This window comes from Trematomus bernacchii, unplaced genomic scaffold, assembly GCF_902827165.1.
Source record: "Trematomus bernacchii unplaced genomic scaffold, fTreBer1.1, whole genome shotgun sequence".
Taxonomy (NCBI): Eukaryota; Metazoa; Chordata; class Actinopteri; order Perciformes; family Nototheniidae; genus Trematomus; species Trematomus bernacchii.
Genome location: NW_022987513.1, coordinates 7,287,490 through 7,311,777, shown reverse-complemented (window position 1 = coordinate 7,311,777; position 24,288 = coordinate 7,287,490). Strand labels below are relative to the sequence as shown.

General features: G+C 42.7%; 1 protein-coding gene across 2 annotated transcripts in view; it reads right to left on the bottom strand.

Moving 5' to 3' along the window:
- Positions 1–24,288, bottom strand: part of med13a (mediator complex subunit 13a) — a 77,399-nt gene that overhangs the window by 7,179 nt on the left and 45,932 nt on the right. For both annotated transcript variants that reach the window (XM_034112778.1, XM_034112787.1), the window contains 16 exons: positions 23,980–24,090; positions 22,022–22,768; positions 19,515–19,731; positions 15,460–15,490; positions 14,995–15,116; positions 14,601–14,691; positions 13,227–13,435; positions 11,990–12,180; positions 7,415–8,337; positions 6,214–6,381; positions 5,601–5,824; positions 4,507–4,696; positions 3,860–4,262; positions 3,041–3,272; positions 2,360–2,551; positions 1,403–1,626 (listed from right to left, as the gene is read on the bottom strand). In XM_034112778.1, coding sequence (XP_033968669.1) covers positions 1,403–1,626; positions 2,360–2,551; positions 3,041–3,272; positions 3,860–4,262; positions 4,507–4,696; positions 5,601–5,824; positions 6,214–6,381; positions 7,415–8,337; positions 11,990–12,180; positions 13,227–13,435; positions 14,601–14,691; positions 14,995–15,116; positions 15,460–15,490; positions 19,515–19,731; positions 22,022–22,768; positions 23,980–24,090 — 4,275 coding nt within the window. The remainder of the gene's footprint in view (positions 1–1,402; positions 1,627–2,359; positions 2,552–3,040; positions 3,273–3,859; positions 4,263–4,506; positions 4,697–5,600; positions 5,825–6,213; positions 6,382–7,414; positions 8,338–11,989; positions 12,181–13,226; positions 13,436–14,600; positions 14,692–14,994; positions 15,117–15,459; positions 15,491–19,514; positions 19,732–22,021; positions 22,769–23,979; positions 24,091–24,288) is intronic.

Below are 24,288 nucleotides of genomic sequence, written 5' to 3'. Positions count from 1 at the left end.
TGTGAAATATAATCAAGTGTTAAATCAGACTTTAGTTCCACCTGGAGTAAATTCACAAGCTACCCTGCAGTATACAAAGTCATTCAAACTAGCTGCACCTTTACCAGCTTTGAGAACACTTTCATGATCAATCATTATAAAACATATCATATATATTATTCTGAAATGGACCAATCTGCACAATGACTACTTTTACTGTCGCTACTTTAACTATATTTTGATGAGAAATCAACTTTTCTACTTTTACTTGAGGAACATTTTGAATGCAGGACTTTTACTGTAACAGAGTATTCCTACACTCTGGTACTTCTACTTTTACTCAAGTACAAGATCTGAGTACTTCTACTTTTACTGTCGCTACTTTAACTATATTTTGATGATAATACTTTTGTACTTTTATTTGAGGAACATTTTGATTGCAGGATTGTTCCTACACTCTGGTACTTCTACTTTTACTCAAACCTGAGTACTTCTACTTTTACTCAAGTACAATATCTGAGTACTTCTACTTTTACTCAAGTACAATATCTGAGTACTTCTACTTTTAATCAAGTACAAGATCTGAGTGCTTCTACTTTTACTTAAGTACAAGATCCGAGTACTTCTACTTTTACTCAAGTACAAGATACTTATACCACCTCCGTTTATAGCCTATGAAAAAAACTATTAGAAAACGAAGGCTAAAGCTAACGTTAGCAGATAGTGACAATGTATGCTAGTTAGCTAGCTCGACAACGATAATATAGCGACAGAAAAACTTTTCAGTGCACATCACGCTCTGCCGCTCCGACAGGGTGCACTGCTCTGAACACCTGAACGGCCCGTTCTAACAGCTGTTCACCAGCGGTCCAGTCTGTGCCACAGTGACTCCGGACCACACAGTTAATATTAACGAACGCACCGTAGGTAATGTAGCTAATGAAGCTAGACCCTCATCGTGGAGCAGCAGAGCCTTATTATACATCCATGAGCAGAGCCGACAGGCAGGAAGACTCGAGCACACAGATCGCGCTGCATTATAATATATACACCATGCGTGTCATGATGGCACATAACAGCTCGCGGCCGCCGATTACTCCGGGTCCCAGACCCCCCCCATACCCCAAAAATATTTTTATTGCAGATCTACATGAATCACACAAACTACCTATTTTGGATTCAAAACCGCGAATTTCGCCGAAAGGTGACAAGTTTGCATCCCTGCTAATGGTATTCCACAACAAATAGATTCATCGGTTATCCACCCTTTTTGACCATGCTACGTATGTTTATTGTTGTGTTTTTGTATTGTATTGAGTACTCAGAGTTAAGTAAGTTCATTGAGTGAGTTTAGTGGCTTTAATTGATTTCTGTTGATTTTAATCCAATGCTTTTAGTACCCTGCAGATGCTGGTTGTCCTACCTGTTGGGAACATCGATGTTGATGATGCAGGTTTCTAGGAGTTCCCCATACAGGTCAGTGCATGTAGCCAGGAGCCAGCGTTGGTCGTGGGACAGACAGTATCCCACAAACAGCACGTTGTATTTCTGCGATGCCTCCCCAAATGTCTCCCCGAGCTCCGTCTGCTTGTCCTTTGTTGGTGCTAGAATGAACGGAGGTGTATAGAGTCGCAGAAACTCCGGCCTCTGTAGATTGGGAAGTGAAGATGTCAGGATAAAGGAGTTAGGATAAATTCAGCCCATACAGGACAAACTGGTTGTACATTTTGTGCGTGCATGCTTGGCTTTCACAGCAGCATATACTGTCTTTTAATTACAATTTCTACTGAATTCATACTAGTTGGCTTTTTTACTGTAAGCAAAAATGCCCCACATGTCACTCAAGTTGTCCAATCCATAACCCAGTTCTCCCAGAGAGCCGGCTCAAGGTCTGATAGTGCGTAACAGGTAAGAGGTGGTGCTGGCTATAAGCACCACTATCTAAGGTGCCCCTTTGTCTAAACCAGGAGTCGAGATCCAATTACGGAGTTCTCCGGAGCTAGCCAAGCAGAACATGGAAAGAAAACTCTGAAGTAGCAGAGGGTTACAAGTTGCCTTGGTCCTGTTCCAGAAGAAAAAACTAGCAGGATGGTTAGCACTAAAAACTCTATATCTCGTAGACTTTTTTCTGTGGCAAACTGAAACAGTGGGGTCAAAAAGGCTGGGTCACATGAGGTGAAGTTTATTTTTTGAGGGGGAGCTGGAAGCAACTGAATTACTGCTGTTGGGGCAAAGTGTCACCCTCTGTTTGCCTCCGTATCGATCAGAGGAGAATGCTAGCATATCAACACACAGCGGATACTTATTAGCAAAAGAGCTCAAATCTTTCTCTGTTCAACATATTTGAGTGCCACTGTTAAAACTTGACTGCAGCATTTACCTCTGGGCTCTTCAGTGCAGTGTCGATAGCCAGGCCTGGGCCAAAGCCCGTCAGTGACTTGACGTTGGTGGAGATGGGCAGTGGCCGTCTGCACTGAGCGAAGACGGAGAAGGCGAGAGACTTGAGGTGCTGGGCGTAGATGTGACGATCCTCTCCTCGAACTGGCTGAAGCAGGTACTGGCAGGGGACAATCTGAGGGGAGACAAGAGGCTGTTAGAGAGATTATATAGAGTAAGTGTTGTTTCTAACAGTGCTAATACGAATGCAAACTATACTTCTTAAAGAAGCAGAAAACAGTCAGAGATTTCAGGTTAGGTGTAATGATGAAAAAAACATAAATTCTGAGTATTTTTTTTTTTTTAAGTATTCATTAAAAAAAAAAAAAAGCAAGTGCTCCCCTCGAAAAGTGGGTTAAAATCAAAGTAGACATCAAATTGTAAGCCTTTTTAGTAAGTTGTTATTTACTACTATTGTATTGCATGATATTGTTAAGGCGTTTGTATTTTCTGGTCACTCAACTTACACCACTTCATATGATAATGTCAGTAATTGTGCCATTGAAAATCAGCTATTAATAATTAAGGAGTACTTGACACACTGACAATTAATGTACTTCCCTCTTCATGATAATCAAATACAATGTGGTTAGCAATAACACTGTGGCTCTCCAGGGAGCTTTACCTGTACTGAAATAGAATTGCGGATGTGTGGGGGCAGGAACTGAAGCATCTCAAGGTAGCAGCGTAGTAAACCCAGCGTCCACACACTGGAGTGGGACGGCACCGGCCCCGGGCCCCCGTCCGTCTCCTCGTAGCTGAAGGGGTCCACAATGTAAACAACGATGGCAGGTGGATACGTGATGGCGTGGGACTCCCCGTCCGTGGGAACGCCTATTTTCTCTCGTTCCAAAGTGCTGTGGAGAGCACAGGAGGATCACACGCACGCAGTATTAATAAACCAATCCTTCTCTCGATTCACTTATTATTGCCTTCAGCTTCTGAATGGCTGAGTCACAGTCATGACTCCTAAAAAATATATCACACATTTATAAATATAACTCATTAATCAGTAATTCAAAATGTATTCAAATGGCAATGATCAAAAATGTGCTCTTAAACTGGTACTTAAATAGAATGTTGGAAAGGGCTGTGAAAGTATTATTAATGCAACACACACTTAAATTATATTGATTTATTTAAGGTGGCTATGATGCACACTTCATACAACCACACTTCAGAAAATCCCTTTGAGTGTTGCTAAGCGAACTCTTTGCCTAACCCAACTCTTCTGCAACTTTGCAGTAAACATATTTATTTTGGATTATAATTGTATGCTATCATTTCATAAATCATTATCAGCTAAGTGCTTTACAATGATTTCACAAAATTGAAATACTAAGATATAGTAATAAGTGATCAATACTTGTTGTGACCTACGACACTTTTATTTAATTTTATTTAAATGTTTCAGTGGTGTGAAGGTTTGTGTGTGCTGCGGTACCTTTCAAGAGGCTCTGTTGGCCCCGGGGCCTGGCTGCTGGAGTTGTCCCCTGAGGTGCCAGTATTCTGGGTACCAGCCTGCTGTCCCAGCTGTTCCCCCCCCTGGCCCTGGGGGCCCATGTTCCCAAAGGGGGGGAAAGAGCTGGGCTTGGCAGGCGGCTGGCCTGAGGATGTGACCAGACTGTTGGAGGACGCGGGGCCGTTTCCAGACCCACTGTTGTTAGTGCTGTTGTTGTTGTTGTTATTGGGAACTGAGGAGCCTGTGGAGTTCACGGAGCACTGCTGGCCCACTGAGCCTGATGTGGAGCTGGACTGTTGTGTGGATGACGACTGGTTGGACGAGGGCGGGGGGCTGGACTGTGTGAGGAGGGAACTGTCCAATGGCTGTGAGGCGAGGTATGGAGCTAAAGGGAGAAAGCACGGCATTAATAACATCAATCACACTCTGAAAAATGAAAAGACTCCATTTGAACTCCTCCTACACAGATATCAAGCTCTCTTTTGAACAGTCAAGGCTCTGTAGCTAGACTTTTTATAACTAAACTAAGTGGTGTCGGAGGTGGAAATTCAGCACAAAGAACTGTGTGAAATGAGCACTCCGCAACAGAAGATGCAGCAAGAACCCGGCAGGCTGGAAAAGACACGTACCGAGGTTGTGTCGGCACACTTGTGCATAGAGTTTGAGCTTAGTGAAGGCGTCGCTGTTGCTGCTGGCAGCCTTGAGGAACCAATCGCTGACCGGCTGATCCACAAGGTTCTTGGCTCCGCTGCCGCCAACAAGGACGATGCCATCGGGGTAGCCTTTGGAAATGGGCCGGTGCTGGCCCAGCCGACATGACTGTAGAAAATAGACAGGATGGAAAAGACCATGAGTGTTTGAACTGGAACATAAACATACATTTATTTGACAATAACTGATGAAAAGAGGCTGTAATTACATGTAGAACAGTGCTTTTTCATTTGTTTAAGTGCATGTTTGCAATTCCAAAAGACAACAGATATTGGATGAAACGGGTCCAGGGAGAGTAACAAGTGGATGGAAGTTGCAAATAAACTCCTGCATGCTCTTCAACCTGCACAAATATGCTATGTGTAATATTTACTGCTAGACCTTCAACAGGTGTGTGGTAATAAAAAGCAGTCTTAAATAGGGACTGGCTGCAAGACCGCCAATTTACATTCACCACGTGCAACAGAGCAGCAGGAAATATCTAACATCAATTTACTCATTGACAATTACGCATTTCATATAAAGATATAGAAAATAAAACCACTTCAAAGAATACAAAATTACCCCAAAACGCTAACATTAGGTTCTATACAGTAATCTTATAAAAATGTAATCCCCAAATGCTAAACTGCATATTCTGTAAGATACATACAAAAATACTGGTTGCACTTGTAGATAAACCTATAGGGATACATTTACATGGCAAATGGAAAAGCAGCACAAATAAATAAAAACAAACCGTTGTAATAAATACTAAACACCGAGAGGCGAACACTTGTATGTACGTAAACAAGATATGTTCTTCCTTTTATCACAAACCATTAGCTTGATTTAAGGTCTAGCAGTGAAATGTTGCATATGTTTTCAATAGAAAGTGATCACGGATTACATTAGATAATAATTCTATGTGTACAAATAACTGCCAAACCGGCGGTTCATAGAAATTGAAGCAACATAACACTTGGAAAGCCTTAACAGTAAAACATTTCCACCCTTCCTCAAGAGTCTGTACCTCGTAGACAGCGGTGAGGTCCCTGAAGAAGCTCTTTGCGCCGCTGAGCAAGGCCTCGTTGTCAGGACAGACCACCAGGTACCCAACGTCCCGCTGCGAGCCAAAGGGATCCAACAACAGCTTCTCCCAGTAGGGCAGACCGAAGGGAGACAGCACCACAAAGTCGTACTCATACCCCACCAGGAAGGTGGGGATGGGCAGGGGCTCCGGGGACTCGTCTGTGCCTGTGAGGTGGAGGAAGAAAGGGAAACCAAGTGTGGAAAGGGGCAGAGAGAAAGATCAGAGAGAAAGATCAGTGAGGAAGTGCTGTTTACAGGCGAGGTGTCAGCCCCCCTCCCTCCTCTGTGCACCAGAATGTGATGTTGCAAAAAAAACATCTGACAGCTCGTCCCAGCAGAGCAGACATCTGGACCACAGCAGAGGGACCACCCTGCCGACTGACCTGACAACATCCACAGCTTTTCTTCCCCAAGACACACACTCAAACACAGTTTCTCTACGAGTCTTATGCCTGCCAGAAAATCTGAAACCTCAATTGAACATGAGGTGGACAATATTGATTCACTGACAGCTGGACTTAAGACAAACATCCCCAGTTTGGCTACAGCCTTACCGTAAGAGCCCCGTCCAGCCATCTTGTGGAACTGCTGCCAGGTGAGGGGACCCTGAACGCCCCACGACCTTATCGTCCTCTTCTTCTGGATTGCGTCCTGGAGTACGGGCTGCAGGGACATGAGCACCCGCAGCACATCCTGAGAGCACAGCGCACTGACGTCCACTGCTGGAGAACGAAGTAAAGGGGAAGCTTAAGATTAATCACAACATAAGCAACACCACACTTAAACAGAACATTCAAAACATTTATAAGTGTGCTTCTAACTAATCTTTTCTTCCTTAACTTGGTTATAGTTAAGGTTATAGTTAACTCTAGCTCTAAAAGGACCATTTCACATTTTTAAGTCACCCAAAGGCCACCATAGTTCTCCGACACACACTCTCCTGTGAGCAAAGTTATAAGAAGTTATAAGTATAGTGTTTTGTACTTGGTGGCTTATTACCAAAATCTTGTAAAGGGGGGGTGAGCAGAGGGGCATTCAGTCTGTATGCACGATGCTAGATGCCGCCAATTCCTTCACGCTGGCAAATAAAATGTCTCTAAATTCTGTCTATGTAATTAACATGTACTCGAGTATAACTTGATTGAACAATGGGCATTTATGTTTCTCAACCAATCATTAGTGAAAACACTTAACTATTCATATAATCCAATTCGTTTTTACAAGCATTACATACTTGAAAATGACATCATAAAAAGCACAACAACTTCAGTTTAGTAAATGTATGTTTTAGATTACAAATGTGCATTTAGTGTAGTTTAGTAATTGAATGCAGTTTGAATTAGTTTGAAGAATATTTTAATAAAGTGAAAATATCTCCAAATATCTAAGGTGTGACCCGGAGGTGGGTCTTAAGGTTTAAATATCAACACTACTGTATGTCTGAATTCATTAACTACTGTTTAATATTCTCCTTTTCAACACGTGTAGCCATTTAGACTCTGGATGATTTAAACTCAATCTTTCCAATAATTGTTGGGAATATATTGAACCCTGATAGGTATATCTTTTTTATAGTTGTGCTGTCATCATTTCTATTAATGGTTATTTGCAGACTACATTTTTACACTTTTTATTAATCTATGATAAAAACCTTAAGAGCTACAGTGGCTGAAGAAAACATAACTTGGTGTCAAAAAAAAAGAAGGGAAAATGTTGCTGTGCATGAGTTTCTAGACCCCGCTTGGCGCTTCTCACCGTTTTGTTTGGCCCAGTGGTGCAGGCAGGTGCTCTTCACCAGCGCCTCGTCCACCTTGCCTCCCGACATGTTGTCCATGAACTGCCTGCCGTGCTCCAGGGCCATGTAGCAGTCGCTGTGGTAGTCCCTCTCCTCCACCCTCACACAGGGCGGCACAGGGGCCCCGCTTGGCCCCCGCGTCACTATGTCATCGTCCAGGACTGATATGGGTGAAAAGGGGTTGGTGCATTGATCCTGCAGGAGGAGGATGAGCTCGTCTGGGACACGGTCGCCCCTCCCTACTCCAGTTCTTTCCAGCGAGGAGAGCCGCAGCTGCTCGAAGCGCTTCTCTGCCTCCCTGCTGACGTCTGAGCCTCGGCCGATGATGTCCAGCTCGTCCTCCAGGAAGAGGCCCGAGCCGTTGCCGTAGCGCCGGTTGACCACGGCGCTGAAGCCGCAGCTGCACGCTTCCTGAGCCTCGCCGATGGGGTCGCTGAGGTACACGCCCACGTCGGCTCCTTTTATGTTCATGTTACACACACAGATGCAGCAGCTGTCGAAGTTGCAGTCCTTGAAGAGGCTCATGACTGACTCGGAGAGGATGAGGGTGACGTAGAGGCTGTGGGCCTCGGGGATGGAGGGCACCGTGGCTGGCTCTACTGAGTTCAGCGGTCGGCAGGTGGAGGGGGTGGACGCTGGGGAGTAAAGGTCTGAGTTCTCGTACTTGAGTGAGCCCTGGACGCTGGCAGGGCCTCGAGGTGTTCGTGGGGTGCGTGGCGTTCGTGGGGTGGGGGCAGAGAAACGAGGGGTGGTGGGTGAAGGCAGGATGCCAGTGCCACTGTTACTTGGTGGAGCACTGTTAGACATGAAAGGCGTGTGAGTCTGAGGGGTGTAGGTCTGGCTGTAGTCCTGGTCCATGGTGCTGCCCACACTGGGGATGTTACTGAGGGGGGGGGGGGGGGGGGACAGAAGGACAAGAATTAGAAAGTAGTAGTAGGGGAAACACAGCGGCACAATTTAGGTTTTGTTAAATGAGGCCACAGCTTTTTAAAGGAAGGTTCACTCCAAATGTCACGATGTGCAATGACTTTCCTCACATGGCTCCCAAGGTAAACAAATAAAATGAAAAAAAAGTGTTGAAGTAAAGTTAATGGGGGTTTCATTCAACAACAGCACAACTATATAATAACATCCATTTACAAACTCTTGCATAAGGAAAAGCGCTATAAAAATCCCATGTATCATTATTATTTTTATAACATTAATCCAGTTGTATGCCTAACACGTGCAAAACACATCCATTCTCACTTAAATCATACTATTTAAAACACTTAACACATAAACAGTGTATGAGTGATTGTTAAGTGATGTTTAGAGTTCATTTTGCTGTTGTTAAATGCAGCCATCATTTACCTAAATGCAGACTTTGGTGCTATTTATTCACCATAAAGGTATCAAGATTATAATTTTAGTAATTCATATACAACATTTTTTTTTTTTTTTTTAAATAATCCTTTGTTGACAATTAAAAAGGATCCCTATTAAATAACAAATAATATAACTCTTCTGTTCACAGCTTTCAACTGTGGTCCTAACCGTCTAATTTTGGCATGAAAGGGGAAGCACTTGTACTCAGAAAATACTTGTTTCCCCAATGCTCAGCAAACAAAATGCTGTTATCCGACTGTCTCTCTGTATTTGTGAATTTAGTTTGAGCAATAAGGCAGTACGGCACGACAACATGCACTACAAGAGGAATGCAGAGTGAGCTTACACTAACAAATGTTTACACATGAGAGAACAAGAATGCGGGGGAACGAGGGAGAATGAGAAACGGGTAGCAAAAGGAAGCAGAGGGAGAGAGAAAGGCATTCAATAAACATTTCAACGAGTGTCCCTCTGAGGTAAGGGTTATTTTTGGGCTGGCAAGCAACAGTGAGGAAGTAGAGAGGGGGGGGGGGGGGGGAGGGGAGAGAGAGTGTAAGTAAAGCAGAGAGAGAGAGAGGTAGAGCACATCATGTCCCGAGCTGTATGTGGGGGGAAAACTCCTGACACAGACCCATTAGGAGGAAGTCCCAGCACAACTCTCTCTGCTGCAGCCAGGGCACGTTCTGCACGGAGGCAGACGCCAAGGCAGCACCAGCACATTAAAAGATCTTTACCAAGCACTCTTGGAACATTTGCCAAGTTTAGTGAAGCATAGACACACCTTCCTGCCTGCGCAAACAGTCTTAACACTTTAATGTTTCAATAATTAAGAGCACTTTTTTTAAATGGGACTCTCTTTGTTTCATGTTCTGTCATGCTCCAGCTCTAGACAAAGATACATTTCTCAATAATCACCATCACAATCATCAAAAGTATAATACCAAAACTACAGTAATCACCATCATTATCTTAAGCCCATAGCCTTTTTTACTGTATAAAATAGCCCAGCAGCTAGCAGAATCTTTCCTTGCTCGCTGCTTCATTATTGGTGCTCTTTGCACCTGCACATGTACATGACATGTTTATATATTAAGGCCTGTTATGCTTTTGGGGGTTTCCGCTTTCGTGTAGTTTGTAACATAGGTGTATGTAAATGGATTCTTATAAACCTTGTGTGAACTCTTGTCTGTACTGTCCTGTGTTTGACTCCTATTCTGTTGCCGCTCTGACATCTGAATTTCCCTACGGGGATCAATAACGGTTTATCTCATCTCATCATATCATCAGCCACTGGGTCTCCTGACAGAACACAGCTGAGTTTCAGCCTGCATGCATAACTTGAACCAGAGAAGCATATTAAGCGTGGAAGATGTTGCGTTCTCCGGTCAATGAAACACAGTTATAATGCTCTTTAATCCTTACTGATGTAATGAAGGGTCTATTCTACTGCCCTGATTATGGAGAGAAAAGAAAAAGAACAAATCAATAGAACAAAACAAGGTTGGTTTTTTGATTTGTCTGTTTAGCATGCTGATAAGAAGCTCCCGTGTGTGTGTAAATGATCAGAGGGTAGCTGTGTGCAGTCAAGAGCAACAGTGACATATCATCGAGACTGTGAGCAGTGAGGTGGCATGGAGCCGCTGGAGGGGCCCATCTCACCACTCCAGTGATAATCCTCATCTTCAACCAAGTTGGCATTTTACACTCATTTCCCTGCTTTGCCTGAGGCAGTCATGCATGAGAAATTGAGCAGCCGGCTAAGGGGGTGTCCGGGGAGAGAGCAGAGGGTGTGTGTGTGTGGACGGAAAAGGGAGCGGCGTGTGAGTGTATGCTTCTGTGCACACAAACCAGCCGGCACAGCCTCGCCATTTATTCTGAACATCTCAATTAGAAAGGCTTCTGTCATGATTACATGATAAAGATAAGCTACATGGAATTATACAGAAGAAAGGCATGTAGAAGCCTGTCAGCAAGACAATATCACTGACCAAATGTAATCCCCACTAGGGTCTCAATCAAAACAATAGCAAAAGACGAAGTTTGGCAAAGTTTAAATTCAGGGTTGATTATTCAGGATTCTTTTATTGAAAGCAGAAATATCCAAAGAGGTCTCCTCTTCTTTAAAATAAACTAACCCAGTGTTTAGAACCCATAAAAACACAAAATTAGGCAGTTTCATGCATCCAATGCCTTGCTCAAGGGCACCACGGCAGGGCCCAGGAGGTGAACTGGAACCTCTCCAAGTACCAGTCATCACTCCATATTTAGGTCTGTTCGGGGACTTGAACCGGTGACCCTACGGTTCCCAGGCCAAGTCCCTACAGACTGAAACCCTGCCTGACGTCTGGATCTGAAGTTAACTCTGATCATTTCTGATCCAATTATTACAATAATTGTAAGTGGCTACTGCCTGAGATCGCATGCTGTGGTTTTATTAAATGTGCCAACTGCTAGGACTGTCTTAGGGAAGATAGCTTTTAGATGTGCAGCTCCACTGTCTTGGAATAGTCTGCAATTGAAATGGAAACTGAGCAATCTGGTGCCACTAAATGTTTTTAAAGCTCGATTGGATGCTACTCAATCGGAAGCTGTTGGTACCTGTTCATGTGGATAGTTATGTAAATTGTAATCCCTGTAATGATGCTGTATGATGTTCTGTTTATGTTTTTATGTTTCATGTGGAACCTACTTGAGCAGGTCTCCCTTGAAAAATAGATCAATGATCTCAATGGGATACACCTGGATAAATAAAGGTTTGAAATGAAATGAAACAATTCTTCAATCAATTAAAATATTTGGAAAACCCACCAAGATCTAAGAAATGTAAACATAAAATGTGGCATAAAACTGAATATGGAATTCTATTTATGACAGAATCTTGCAGACTAACACTGACGCATGGTCAATGTTAGTTCACAACTAATTCTTCACAATAGGTCTATTTGTTCTTAGTCATTTTGATGTGGCAAAATCACATATCATACCTTAAAGCAAGTGGATAATTACACTAGTAACAGGGTTCTGCCTACCCACAGTTGTGCTGTAATCATTTAAATGTGCTAATAATCAATATCTCAGCTGTGTGACAACAGAAACACCTGCGGACTTCACTAAAGATGACAAACACCCACTCTGCAAACCTCACTGAAAGCACTACAGCAACTCACCTGTCTTTGTTGAGGAAGCTCATGACAGGCATGACGGGGTTGAGCATCTCCCTCCAGCTCAGTCTGTAGATGCAGTCCTCTGGGATTTTGATAGGTGGGAGACACTGGCTGGGTAACATCTTCAGAGGAGCGAACATGGAGCAGCCTACGAACGACTGGCACAGCTCGGGCTTGTAAACGAATGAATAGTCCTGCAATATAGAAGAAGACAAGACATAGTAAGTCAGACAAATATGATGGTTTCACAGATTCCTAATATGAAAAGGCAACATATGATAGTGTAGTCACCCAGCTGCCTCAAAATGAGCAAGGGAAAGAAAACTCATCCATCAATAATCATTCACTTTGACTTATGACATCTACTGGTTCAGGCAGTAAATTTGACCTATGTGTTCAGTCAGTTGTAATTGACGCTGCGATAATACCCGACAGATTTACAGGGACTCACTGGGACTGGGTGATATGGCTTATAAACACTTTAGTTACGATCTATGTAGCTAGCAATGTAACATAGTACAACTGTTTGATTTAACTCTTTGATGCTTATGAGCACACCACACCCTCTGATCATTCTTGTTTACTACTGTAAATTTAGAGGGAACACCGCTCGTAAAATGACACTTTAGAAAGTTTAATTCTCAAAAGGCCACATATTGTCTGAGTGATCTCTGAGGGGGTCTGATATATTACTGAAGTAAAATTGTTCTGTGAAAACAGGAAGTTTCTCAAACCTAACCTGTTCTTTTATTTTGAAGTGAAACTGTTATTAGGCAATTCCATTATTTAATTATTAAGTTTAAATAATTATTTACACAATTTAAAATATTAAAAAATTTCTGTAAATCATCATTCATTAGATATAATGTTTTATACGTTTATTTTATTTATTTAATTATCAACAGACCGATTGACTAAAAGGAAATAAAGGGGAAAATGCAGTCACATTCACCTGAAGGTAACTTTATTTTGAATTCTTCTTACATGCTTAAAGCATAATGCCTATTATATATATTTACACGTTCTGCAAAACAACGCCAAGTTCGTTTTAACAACTTTTTAAAAGTGGACAACATCCATTAACCTTTCCTAACTCAGAATCAAATCACATGGCTTGTATGTTGCGGGAAGTAGCGTGAGAAGCTAAACATCAAAGTCATTCTCATGTCAGAGCCTTTAAATAATTACAAGTTGCAATACACTAAGATTGTTGGATATATTGCCCGAGCCTAAGACCCACCGTGATCTCAGATGGCTTGGGACTGCAGTAGCTCTCTTCCACCTCGATCTTGAAGTGTCCCAGAGACGAGGTGCCGTCCAGCGAGGTCATGCCCATGTTGGCCTCCATGCTGCCGTACTCCTTGCTGCACATGTTCATGGGTGAGTAGCCCATGATGTGCTGCTCGAGGGAGGGGGGTGTGGGAAACATCTGGTGCATGTCTGCTGAACCTGGAGGGAGAGAAAAACAAGGAACCATCAAAACATGTTTATCCCAACACTGTTGCCTGAATTACACAGCTAACACGGCTAACAATAGCAAAATAACATCAATTATACTCTGTTAGCAATATCTTAATTGCCCTACAAACAGCAAACACAAACCGTTTCTTAAGATAATTATGTGACTCATGTAGATGATGTGTAATCTTAAGCTGTTAGGACTCTGCTGTTTGCTACTACGGCTTCTGTCAAGATGATTGCTGATGGAGGTTTTCTTGTTCTGCAACCAAACATGACAAGCAGCTGTTGTTATAGGCAGCTACAATGTATATACAAAAACAGATGAATACTTAATAGACATGCTTTAGGTCTGACAGGCAGCTCGCCTACGACTGATGAAATGTTTACATAGTTTGTCATCGTTACCTTGGCATGTTTGTTCACATTTTAAAAATATAGTAGCGGGCATATTCACAGGATCCAGCAGAGCGGAGCGCCTTCTTTTTACACTTTTTTCATTTTCATAACATAAATCTGTTCTACACTAGAAGAATACGTAATGATTTATTAATATCTATATGTATAGGTGGCCATAGACAATAAATGGTTTAAGGCTTTGGATAGGGAATATCCAAGGCCTTAAACCATTTACGTTACTGTGAGATGTTCTGTGAGAGAGAACAAACAAAATGCATAGTAAATGGGCAGAGAATTTAACTGTACAGTATCTGAAGCATCTTAATGGCAGAACTGAGATATGCTTCACAGTAAAATATAATGTCCTTAAATTGTCTGTTAGCTGACACAGGAGACAGCAGGTGGATAGAAACACTGATGCACGTTGTCAAGTTAATCACAGCCATATTCTCCACCACTAGGTGGCAAAGCCATTTGTGAGCAGCATTGAGGCTTCAGAGGTAAAAGCTTTAATTTTATTTAGTGGATTAAAGGATATGAAGCTGCTTCACTCCACTGAAAGTATGACATGGGGGAATACTGCGTTATAAACTGAAGTGGCTTCAGGCACAATCTCAGTGAACCATTCCTAATTTTCCAGAGGCTCAGGGGTATGACACATCTGATTCCAGATTAACATTTGGGGTAAATCTCCAACACATCAGTGTTCAGGGAAAAGAAAAAGAGAGAAGGTAGAGACAGATGAAGAGATACATACTAATGCAGGACACGGGGTCCAGAGTGGAGGACTTAGATTCCTTGCTGCCAAATTTATCATCCGTTCCATTCACCGTTCGCCTGGAGCCAGGCTGAGGACAAAGACAAAATACGTATTTTAGCACTTGATCATTTTGGTAACTCAAAGTGTCAGTTATTACCACTACTCTTGTTTCATCACTGTATTAATGTGGTCACCTGGGGCTACTGTAAGTCACTATCACCACACATGAATAGAGTAACAGGTGAGTGAGAACTGTCAGCTGGTGATGGGCAGTGTGCTGTGGTGCATGCATGCAAGTGGAAACACCAGACACTCACACACATACACAAAAGCTGTGCCAAACCACACTCTGTGTAATGAGATATTCATTACTGTGTGAGTTTCTACTAACCGCCAGTTCATCCTCGTCTGAATTGAAGAGGTGTTCCAGGTCGTTGATGGACACCGCCAGGTCGGTCTCGTGGATCAGGCTGGTGGAAGCCATGCGGTTGTGAGCCGCCGCCCGCTGAGCTTCTGCATAAACAAACAGACTCTCTGTTAAAATATTAATGTCAGCAAGTACATATTAGGGGGCTTGAGAACTAAATGAAAGGCAGAAATTGTGCTATGATCGTTTATGCTGACTGACTACTGAGGTCAGTCTCAATTTAATCTCAGTTCAATCAACTCAGAAAGTCTTTTAATTCAATTATTTAAATACTTGTAGCATGATGGATCTGTGTTAAAATAACTTAAAGATAAATAAATGTTCCTTATTTAGTGGTTGAGTGCAGTCTCTATTGACAAATGGGAAGACTGTACTGTATTTTTGAAGAACATGTCAAGGTAAATGTTGGTAAATAAAGTGGCTCCTTACCATCTGATGAACTAGATCCTCCATCTTCACCCTGTGAGAAAAAAAAAGATGAGAAGTTTAGATGGAGGAACAACACAAACGTAGTCATGCGGCCAGAGAGATCCATCATACTTGAATAATTTGATTAAACAATGCTCAGAGTGCACAGTCCAGGCATTGTTTATATTAATATGACACCGACGCTAGTGCGATGAAGCTTTTTCTTGTACTTAATGAGGGCCCGTGGCTGAGTCTGCTTCATTACCCTGTGGGTGTGTGAATCCTTTGAGCCCATAACTGTGATTAAAACTAAACAAATACATCTGACTGGAGCTGAGCTGGAATAAATCACAAAACAGAACAACAACAAATAACGTGTCATCAAGCAGCCACATTAAACTTCCACAGGGGCTTCCTGAGCTATGGAAAGCAACATCATGTGCCAACATTTCAATACACTCGATCAAAAGGTGTTGATTTTATGAGCAGGTGCGCATAAAGACATTTAGGAAATGTCAATACATCACTTGGAAAATATTTGTAGAAGTCACATTTTTAAGACATAAACGGATGAAAAGGATTGCCTATTCACTTTAGATTATGTATCCCAAACAAAATTAAAGAAATACATCTCGAAATATTACAAAAAATATATATACATATTCAGATGTGAAAAAGATATATACTTTCTGCAAGAACCATTTTAATTTGTTTTATCGGTTGTTTTATATTGCGAAAGCTTTAACTTTGAAAACGATATATTGTGCAAAACAATACAAATATTTTCACTTAAGACAAAAGTTAACTTATGCATACAATGATATATTCATAAAAGCTACATATCTTAATGAAACAACATCTTTTAAAATGTCAGTTTATTTGAGTTTCTTTTATTTTTAACAAATAAAAATAGGTGTAGTTTACTATAGGTGTAATATCCTTTAATCAGATTTATTTAACGTTATTATTATTTGTTGTAAATATATTGATTTATCATATATTTCACGTATTGTCGTGTGATAAAAATAACATTTTCATTCTTCTTCATTATTCATCAAAATGGCTTGGCCGATACTTTGTACATTTTATCTAAAAATAACTAAACAAGGGGGGCTCCTTTATCCAATCAAGGACAACAAATAATATAAGAAAAGCAACACGAGCCAGAGAGAAAATTGGACAGTAACAGGCAAAGAGAAAATAGACTGCTGGCCTCTGCTGTGGCAAATGAGATTTCCAGTGTGGATCGGAGTGAAATCATGATCCAAGGAATGGCCTCTTAGGCTCCCATCCAGACATCGATATCTGGAGGGGGCTGGGGGGCTGGACTTCTGTATGTGTGTGTGTGTGTGTGTGTGCTCTCTTATGACGGGTTGTGTGTACAATGTGCACTGAGCAGTTCTCGCTGTGGAACAGGAATGCTATGTCCTAGCCATCGATTTCATTACGCTCCAGGGCTTTTCTCTGAGTAACGCAGGCTTTAATCTGTCTTCCCTTAAAGGCCCAATCCACAGCGGAGCACACAACATCCACACCAAGGCCACAATCTATAGGTGCTAATGATGCTTTAACCCCTTGTTATCAATGATCTGGCCTTGGATGGGAAAGGGTATATGTGTGGAGTCTTTACATATTACAGAAGCCTGTTCCCCCTCCAAGGCTGCGTGCATGCAAGCCTTCCATCACCATGTTCCTTCCTCTCAGCTCTCATTTATCTGCATGTATCTTATCCTACATTATTCAGCAGGATCTGACATCCACCTCTGTGTAGTGGTATGATGATCAGATCATGGTCCATTACAGCACGCGTGTCACATGGCCTGCAGCAGAGTCAAAAACTCTCCGGTTAAAGGATTTCATAGTCTGATCCCTGGAGATGCTCGATTATGGTTTACACAAGACACTCAATAGTGAGCAATAAGTAAGTGGTCTGAGGTTCTGCTGAGAGACTGGATACAACTTGTAAAGCTTAAATTCACCCACCAAAAAGCGGTGAATTGGATAAGAATGGTACAAAATCCAGGAGCGCAAAGATGCATCCATGTATTCATTTAATGTTCGATCCAATATCATCGATGCAAAGTGGAAACACGGATACATATCATCATGCAGTCCAAGCGGCCTTTTCTCAGTGAATCACAGGAGATTTAGTTTCATTCAATAATTGAAAAAATAAGACCTTTTTTTCTTTTAAGTGTTTGGAAAGGGTTGGTAATAAAGTGTATATTTACATCATATTTAGCTCCTTTTTGTGAGTCGATATAAATGCACATTGAGATGATTAATCAAACACATGGGTGTTAGTCAATCATCTCATATCGATCCAGGAGCATGATACGATTGAAAATCATATCGTGGCAGAATTTGTGATATAAACAAATGTGTTATTGTTACCGAAATAATCAATAATATATCCAATCGGAAATTAAACCTCTGATGGAATCTCAAACTTTTACCTTGACAGACTAAATTGAGGAAGTTCCCTTTATGCAGCAAGTTTATATTCCTTTATCAGCAAGGTAGGAGGTTATGTATATTTCAGCAAGAAAGAAAGAAAGTTAAAGGGCCCTAAAAATATAGTTTTATCAACCTAAAGTAAAGAAATTGGAGAGGAACACGCACACACACATTTGGCGTATACACACACACCACTTAAAAGCTGACAGTGTGAGGGCTCCACTGCACAGACTGCTCTTCAGGGACTCCCCGCTCCACTGAGAGCTGCCTTCACCCTGACATTCCTGCACAGAAGAGAAGCTAAATATTTGAGAGCGCTTTTTAAAGCTTAATGGTTCAGTGAGCCAGGTTTGTTGCCGTGGTTAGACTCCAGGCTTTGTGAGGCTTGCTGCAGCCAAAGAATGAACACACACCCTGAATCTCCCTTTCAAAGCTGGGGGCGATCACAGCTAACAGGTGGCCCCCGTCTGGAGCCCGAGCCAACAGCCCCAGAGGCAGAGCACAGGAATACAGGAGGAAGCAGGCAGATCAAATAGGAAAAGCATAACAACTTAAAAGGAAATTGGACAGGCTAACTATGTGGGGTTCCTCTGGGCTCGACTAACAATAGACATCCAGGGATAGCTTCCTGTTCAGTTAGACTTGTGCAGTGAAAGCGGATGTATGCAGAAAGCGCTTGTATTGTTATTTTTAGTGGAGTATCACAGAGGATGCTGATGGCCTATTTTCTACCTTGAATGCTCCCTGATTTTAAAAATCAGCCCTCTTGTCCTTTTTCTTTACCCCAGGAAAGAGATGCAGGTATGAATGAAGTGGCTCCATGCTGCCTTTTAGGAAAGCTTCCCGCCACAGCCTTTTTTTTGCATAATATCCAATAGGAAGTTACTGCAAACTGAATTGAAAGAAGTGAACGTGGAAATGTGCGTGTCTTATTTCTAGGCAGAGTGGAGTTGTCAGTTCTTTATGTCAGCTTTTCAGGTCAACTAGTCACAATAAAGAAATGGCAGGATGTTAAATTGAAAAGTCGACGGTTATGACAGAAATACCCGAGCATTCCAAGTGTTAGCTGTGCTGTAGACATACAACCATAACACAAGCTACACTACTAGGTAATACATCTAAATCGAGGTAATAAATAAAGCATGATGCATAAGTCTCTTGTGAGTATGACATTTTTACCCTAAATTGTAATAAAGTTGCAGAGCTCAGTGAAAGCTGGTCACCAAAAAAAGACTTTCAGAGAATAGCATGAAAAGTAAATAAATAATTCTTATCAACTGTGTGGGTGCATCTAAAACTGAGTGAAATAAAAACTCTGTGAAACAAATGTGTAAATATTGGTGTAAAGCATATGCTGTTGGTAAATATTTGCCAATATAGAAAGGAACAGCAGATTGTTGTGAGGGAAATAATGCAAAAACTATGTTTAATGTACATTGTTAGGTGATAATACACATGCAGGGGGAAATGATAGTAGTTGTAGCATGGCATTACATTTGACCCTGCCCCTATCTGATGCCCTTGCCCAGAGCAACAATAAGCAAAAGGGACCATTTTAACAGCCAGGAACAATTCATCCATGAAATACTGCCAGCTCTCCTCCTCTTGGTTTGACGTACCTTATGTTTCTTTCCTGGCTCACGCTCCCCGCCTGCCTTATCCTTCTTGTGGGAGAACGTGAACTTGACATCTCCTTCCTCGAAGGCGTAAGGGTCAACATCTGGCTCGTGGTCTCCGTCTGTGATGGCAGCCGATAGGTACTGGTTCCTCCTGGCTCGGTACATCTGAAGGCGCTCTTCAGACACCTTCAGCGGCCATTTGGTCGTAGACATCACCCTGGGAAGATGGAAACGCAGATTTTAAGGATGACTATCAGAGAGTTTAACAACTCACAGGAAACAGATACCACATAATGTAAACGTTAGAGCTATATTTTATTTGCAGACCATTTCATTAAGAGATTCTCGATTAATAAGCCCCATTTGAAACTATCCAGTTGTCAGCCATGGTGGTCAGATCAGTCTCATGTCTCCAATGTTTTGCCAGTCAAATTTTCAAATGTATCCACGGTCAGGTTTATTGTCCCAGCATCACACAGTTCCGCCAACTTTATCGCTAGATTCAGCAACCTTAGTGACCCTCTTAGTTACTTATTCAGCATACTAAGGGAAAAAGAGAGAAATATCTTCAACCATATTAGATTGAAAAGTAATTCCCATGCTGTTATCGCATGAAAACGTAGCAGAAATGGGAGTTAAGATAATACAATACACACATGTTCATCCTCCTAACTAATACTGATTCATAACTAGTTTTGTATAAATAAATACAAAGTGTAACAGGCCAACATGCACAATTTTAATAATTCCTCCAGTTATTCTTCTGTGATATGATGTAAAAATATTTATTGGAAAGAAGGAAAGAATATATGTCAAACAAACTACTTCAAAATGAATCTATATTTTGAATTTGGACAGCAGGAACATTTCTGCTCTGTGTTGGCCTCATGCTGCTGGATATCATATGTGGAAGCTGCCACCGTGTTGATCTGCAGAAACAGAAATGGCAGCGATTGCAAACAGCTCTGACAGCTGTCAGGCAAAAATAACTGAATGCATCATGTTTGTTGTTGTCAGACAATTACATTTCTAGCAGATTTATGGAGACGTGGCGACACTGACAGTTCACACACTTACAGACAGACACATTTATCACTTGTTACTGTGACTCTATTAAAATGTGGCTCTGACGGTGGCCTACTTGTTCCTTGCATGTAACAGGAGGGAGCAGAAGAAAAACTACTGGCTGCTGGGCAGGAGAGGAGGGACTGACCCAAGTGTTACCCCTCCCCTTCACTGCCGGCTATGTTTCTCTGCACCTCGGTCCTCTCGTCATGCCTGTCCGGCTCTGATGTGAGGTGATGGTGTGCAGTGGCCTGGGCCAGAGATTAGCCGCCATTCAGAGCTGCGGCCGGGGGGATTACGGCTCACTAGAATAGCCATTCTGAGCGCTGGCCCCTTGGGATTGCATAACCCCGCCAATAATTCCCACAATGTCCACCCTACGGCCTGCTTCACACTGTAGAAGCCCCCTCGCTCTGTCCATCTGTGATCCTCCGCCTGGCTAGCAGCTTCTTCTTGGTGCAAGTCTCTCTCAAGGCTGCCAAACCCATAGCCAGCAGGCAGTATTCCTTACATTTTCAACTTTATTACAAAAGTAGAGGAATATCTGAATCCAACCCTACCATAACTTTTCCTCTCTCCGAGCTCCAGTGTGTGTGTGTATGTGTATGTGTATGTGTGTGTGTGTGTGTGTGTGTGTAGGAATGGATGAGTAGTGCTGGCCCTGCAAATTGGTGATGTATGATGTCAAATGGGCACATAGCAGGAGATTAACATGCTGTACGCGGCTAAGCGCTATACCGCACGTTCTGAAGCTGAGGGATGAGGGAGGGCGACTGAGGTGGGTTTTGCTCTTTCAAAACAATTTTTCTGGACTATTTAAACGGCTCTAAAGCAGCACTATGCAACAGTGGGAAAAGGTTAGAAATGCAGGGTTTGGATGCCCAGGAGAAGCACACATTTTGTTGACAATAACGATGAGGAAATATGCTCATCCTCAACCTTTATAATTACTGACTTTGACGAGACAACAACACATAAGTCGATAAGAGCCAACTGTGATGATGTTAGCATGAAATACTGTTTCTGATTAGTCTTACATATTGTTTAAACCGTTAACTTATCCACATTCAACTTTTTCTTTCTCTGCTAGCGCCATTGACACTGGTTCAGGTGGGTTTGGTTGGTTGACTCTTATAACAGGCATATTGTTTACAACTGACACTCGGTGCTCATCACTAATGAGAAGTTGTGAGGACTAGTAAAAAACAGTATTTTTAATTATTCATCCTGTGTTGTTAATCTAAAAAAATACAAATCTTGACAAGAATAAAGTTTTCCATTTATTAAACTATAAAATCCTTAGGGCTTCCTTTTACTAAGTTAATACCAAAAGGCAGGATAAAGTGCAGGATAATTGCTGCTAACATGAACACTACCTAACTGCCCTGTGTGTGACAGAGAGGGTGATGAACATAATGTAATGATTGGCAGGTGTCACTCACTCTGTGACTGACACCAGGTTTTCCTGTGCCACAGCCTCCTCCCTCAGCTTGTCCCAGGGCAGTAGTGGCGTGGGCAGCTCGGCTTCTTTCGTGCGGGGGAGGTTGAATAGCCTCCATGGTGCGAGGGAGCTGTCCTCCTCCGGGTCGACCCCTGCGCCCAAATACATGGCGGGCTCAGGGGGGTCGGAGTAGTTCGAGGCTCCGTGGTGGGGGTGATGGGAGTGGAAGTGCTGATTTAGACCCTCGGGCCCTCCGGGATCCTCGCCGCCGCCCTTCCCCCCGCCGAGGCAGGGTTCCGACGGAGGCTGGTAAAAGTGTTGGCTGTTGGGGGTTGAAGGGTTCTTCATGCCCTCCCCTGATTCCTCGCCACGCTCGCAGGGGTGGGGGCTAAGAGGCGGGGGTTGCGGGGAGTTGGACTGTTCCGACTGCCCTACGTTGACCCCCCCACAATGGAGCTGGGTGTTTATTTGGATGCCAGACACATCCGTAGAGCGCATACTATTGAATCTCCCTCCGTCCTGGCCTCTCATGGCTATCCTCTGACCGGCGGTGGCCTCAGCCTCCATGGAAGCGTCGTCGCTGGTCATGCTGCGATGATGGAAGGGCGTCTGGGGTCTTTTCTGCTGCTTGTCACCTTTCTCTGGCTTCTCCCCCCCAGCTTTGTGCTTGGTGGGAGTCTGGGAGGGCTGGCCCGATGTAGGTGTTTGGCCTGGGGTACTGCCTGTTCGCTGCTTCATTGATTTGTATCTGCAGGGGAGAAGACATTTTTATTTTAGAAAACATAAAGAAGGAAGGGTAAAAAAAATCATGCTGACAGTAGAAAAGGGAATAATAACTGAATCTTAGCTCTATTGCCTATTCTGCTATCAAATAAAGCTCATCAGATAATGCATGACAAAGGAATATAGTATAAAGTGCGTTAAAAGCCAAATATAATGAGAAATTGAATAAAAGTAGTTTTTGTGTCTTTGCCTCAGACTGAAGTCTGATGGATGTGGCTTAAACACGCAGTAGTGCTGCAGCGCCACTTCAGCAGGAGATTATAGTTTGGGAAATAATATAAGTTATCAAATGTTTACGAGACTCTGTAATCATAGATTTGTTTATTGATCTAACAAAAATGGGCAAACAGGTAGGACAGTCTGCTACAGCAGTGCTGAGTCACTCACATAGAGGAGAAAAAGGAGGAGAGTTACTGTGACTTACTTTAAAGTTACAATAAATCACCTCAGTCAGTGTTCAAAACGACAATGTTGATAAATAGTCCATTAAAAAAAAAAACTCCATCAGCTACTGCCTTTGGATGATGAGAGGAAATAGGGCTGGTATCTGACTGTAGGCCCATGGATGTGGACAACCTGCTCCGAGACACACTAACCTGCCAACAGACAACCTACTAATACCACTGTCTCTGCCGCTGGGTCTACTGCTGCGGTCAAACATCTGAGTGTTAAAGGAGAAGCTGGGTCTCGCTGATGGCCAGTGCACTGGTGTGTGCTGACAATTAAGATGTGGAGATAAGCAGACACACGGAAGGCTTCCATCTACAGATCAAGGCTAATGGCCATTAAACCTGGCAACGCACAGAGCTTCCCATATCTGTGTTGCCAACGTGCTGGGTGGCTTCCAACAAATGAACATGCCCCGGCTGACTGGGCCAATCCCCTCTGCTCTTGTCTGCCGCCCAAGCCGACTTTCCTCTCTCTAGGTGGGAGAAAAGCCGAGTAACGGATTCCCCGATGGAAGTGTGCCCACGCTTGCAAGCAAGGTATCAACCAATCAAAACACACAAAGGTCAGCTTAGATAGTACTTGCTCATTAGCCATTGTCTACTGATGGGACCTGCAGTCTTCAGAGGATGGCACGCGCTTGTGTTGACATGTACACATGTGAGTAAAGCAGCTGCTTTCAACTGTGGTCGGTTGAGAGAGATGTTAAGCTGAAGACTGAGCACTAACCTGGAACAGCTGCAGTAGGACCTCTGTGAATGTTCCACAAAATCCCAGGCTGCCGCTTTCTCACTCAGCTCTTCGTCACAGGTACCGTTGGTTGCGGCTGAGAACTTCCGCCTTGGGAGGAAGAAAAAATACATGTCTATAACACAATTCTGCTAATGGTACATTTTTTGTGGGAAACTCAGCTCTTTCTCGTGTAGTGATTTTATTGTGAACAGACCCATCCTTTTCTTTTAAAACCCAAATCTTTAAATTGTGACTTAAAATCCTAAAAAAGTGCACAGCCTGCGGTACACAGTGTGGAATGGTGAG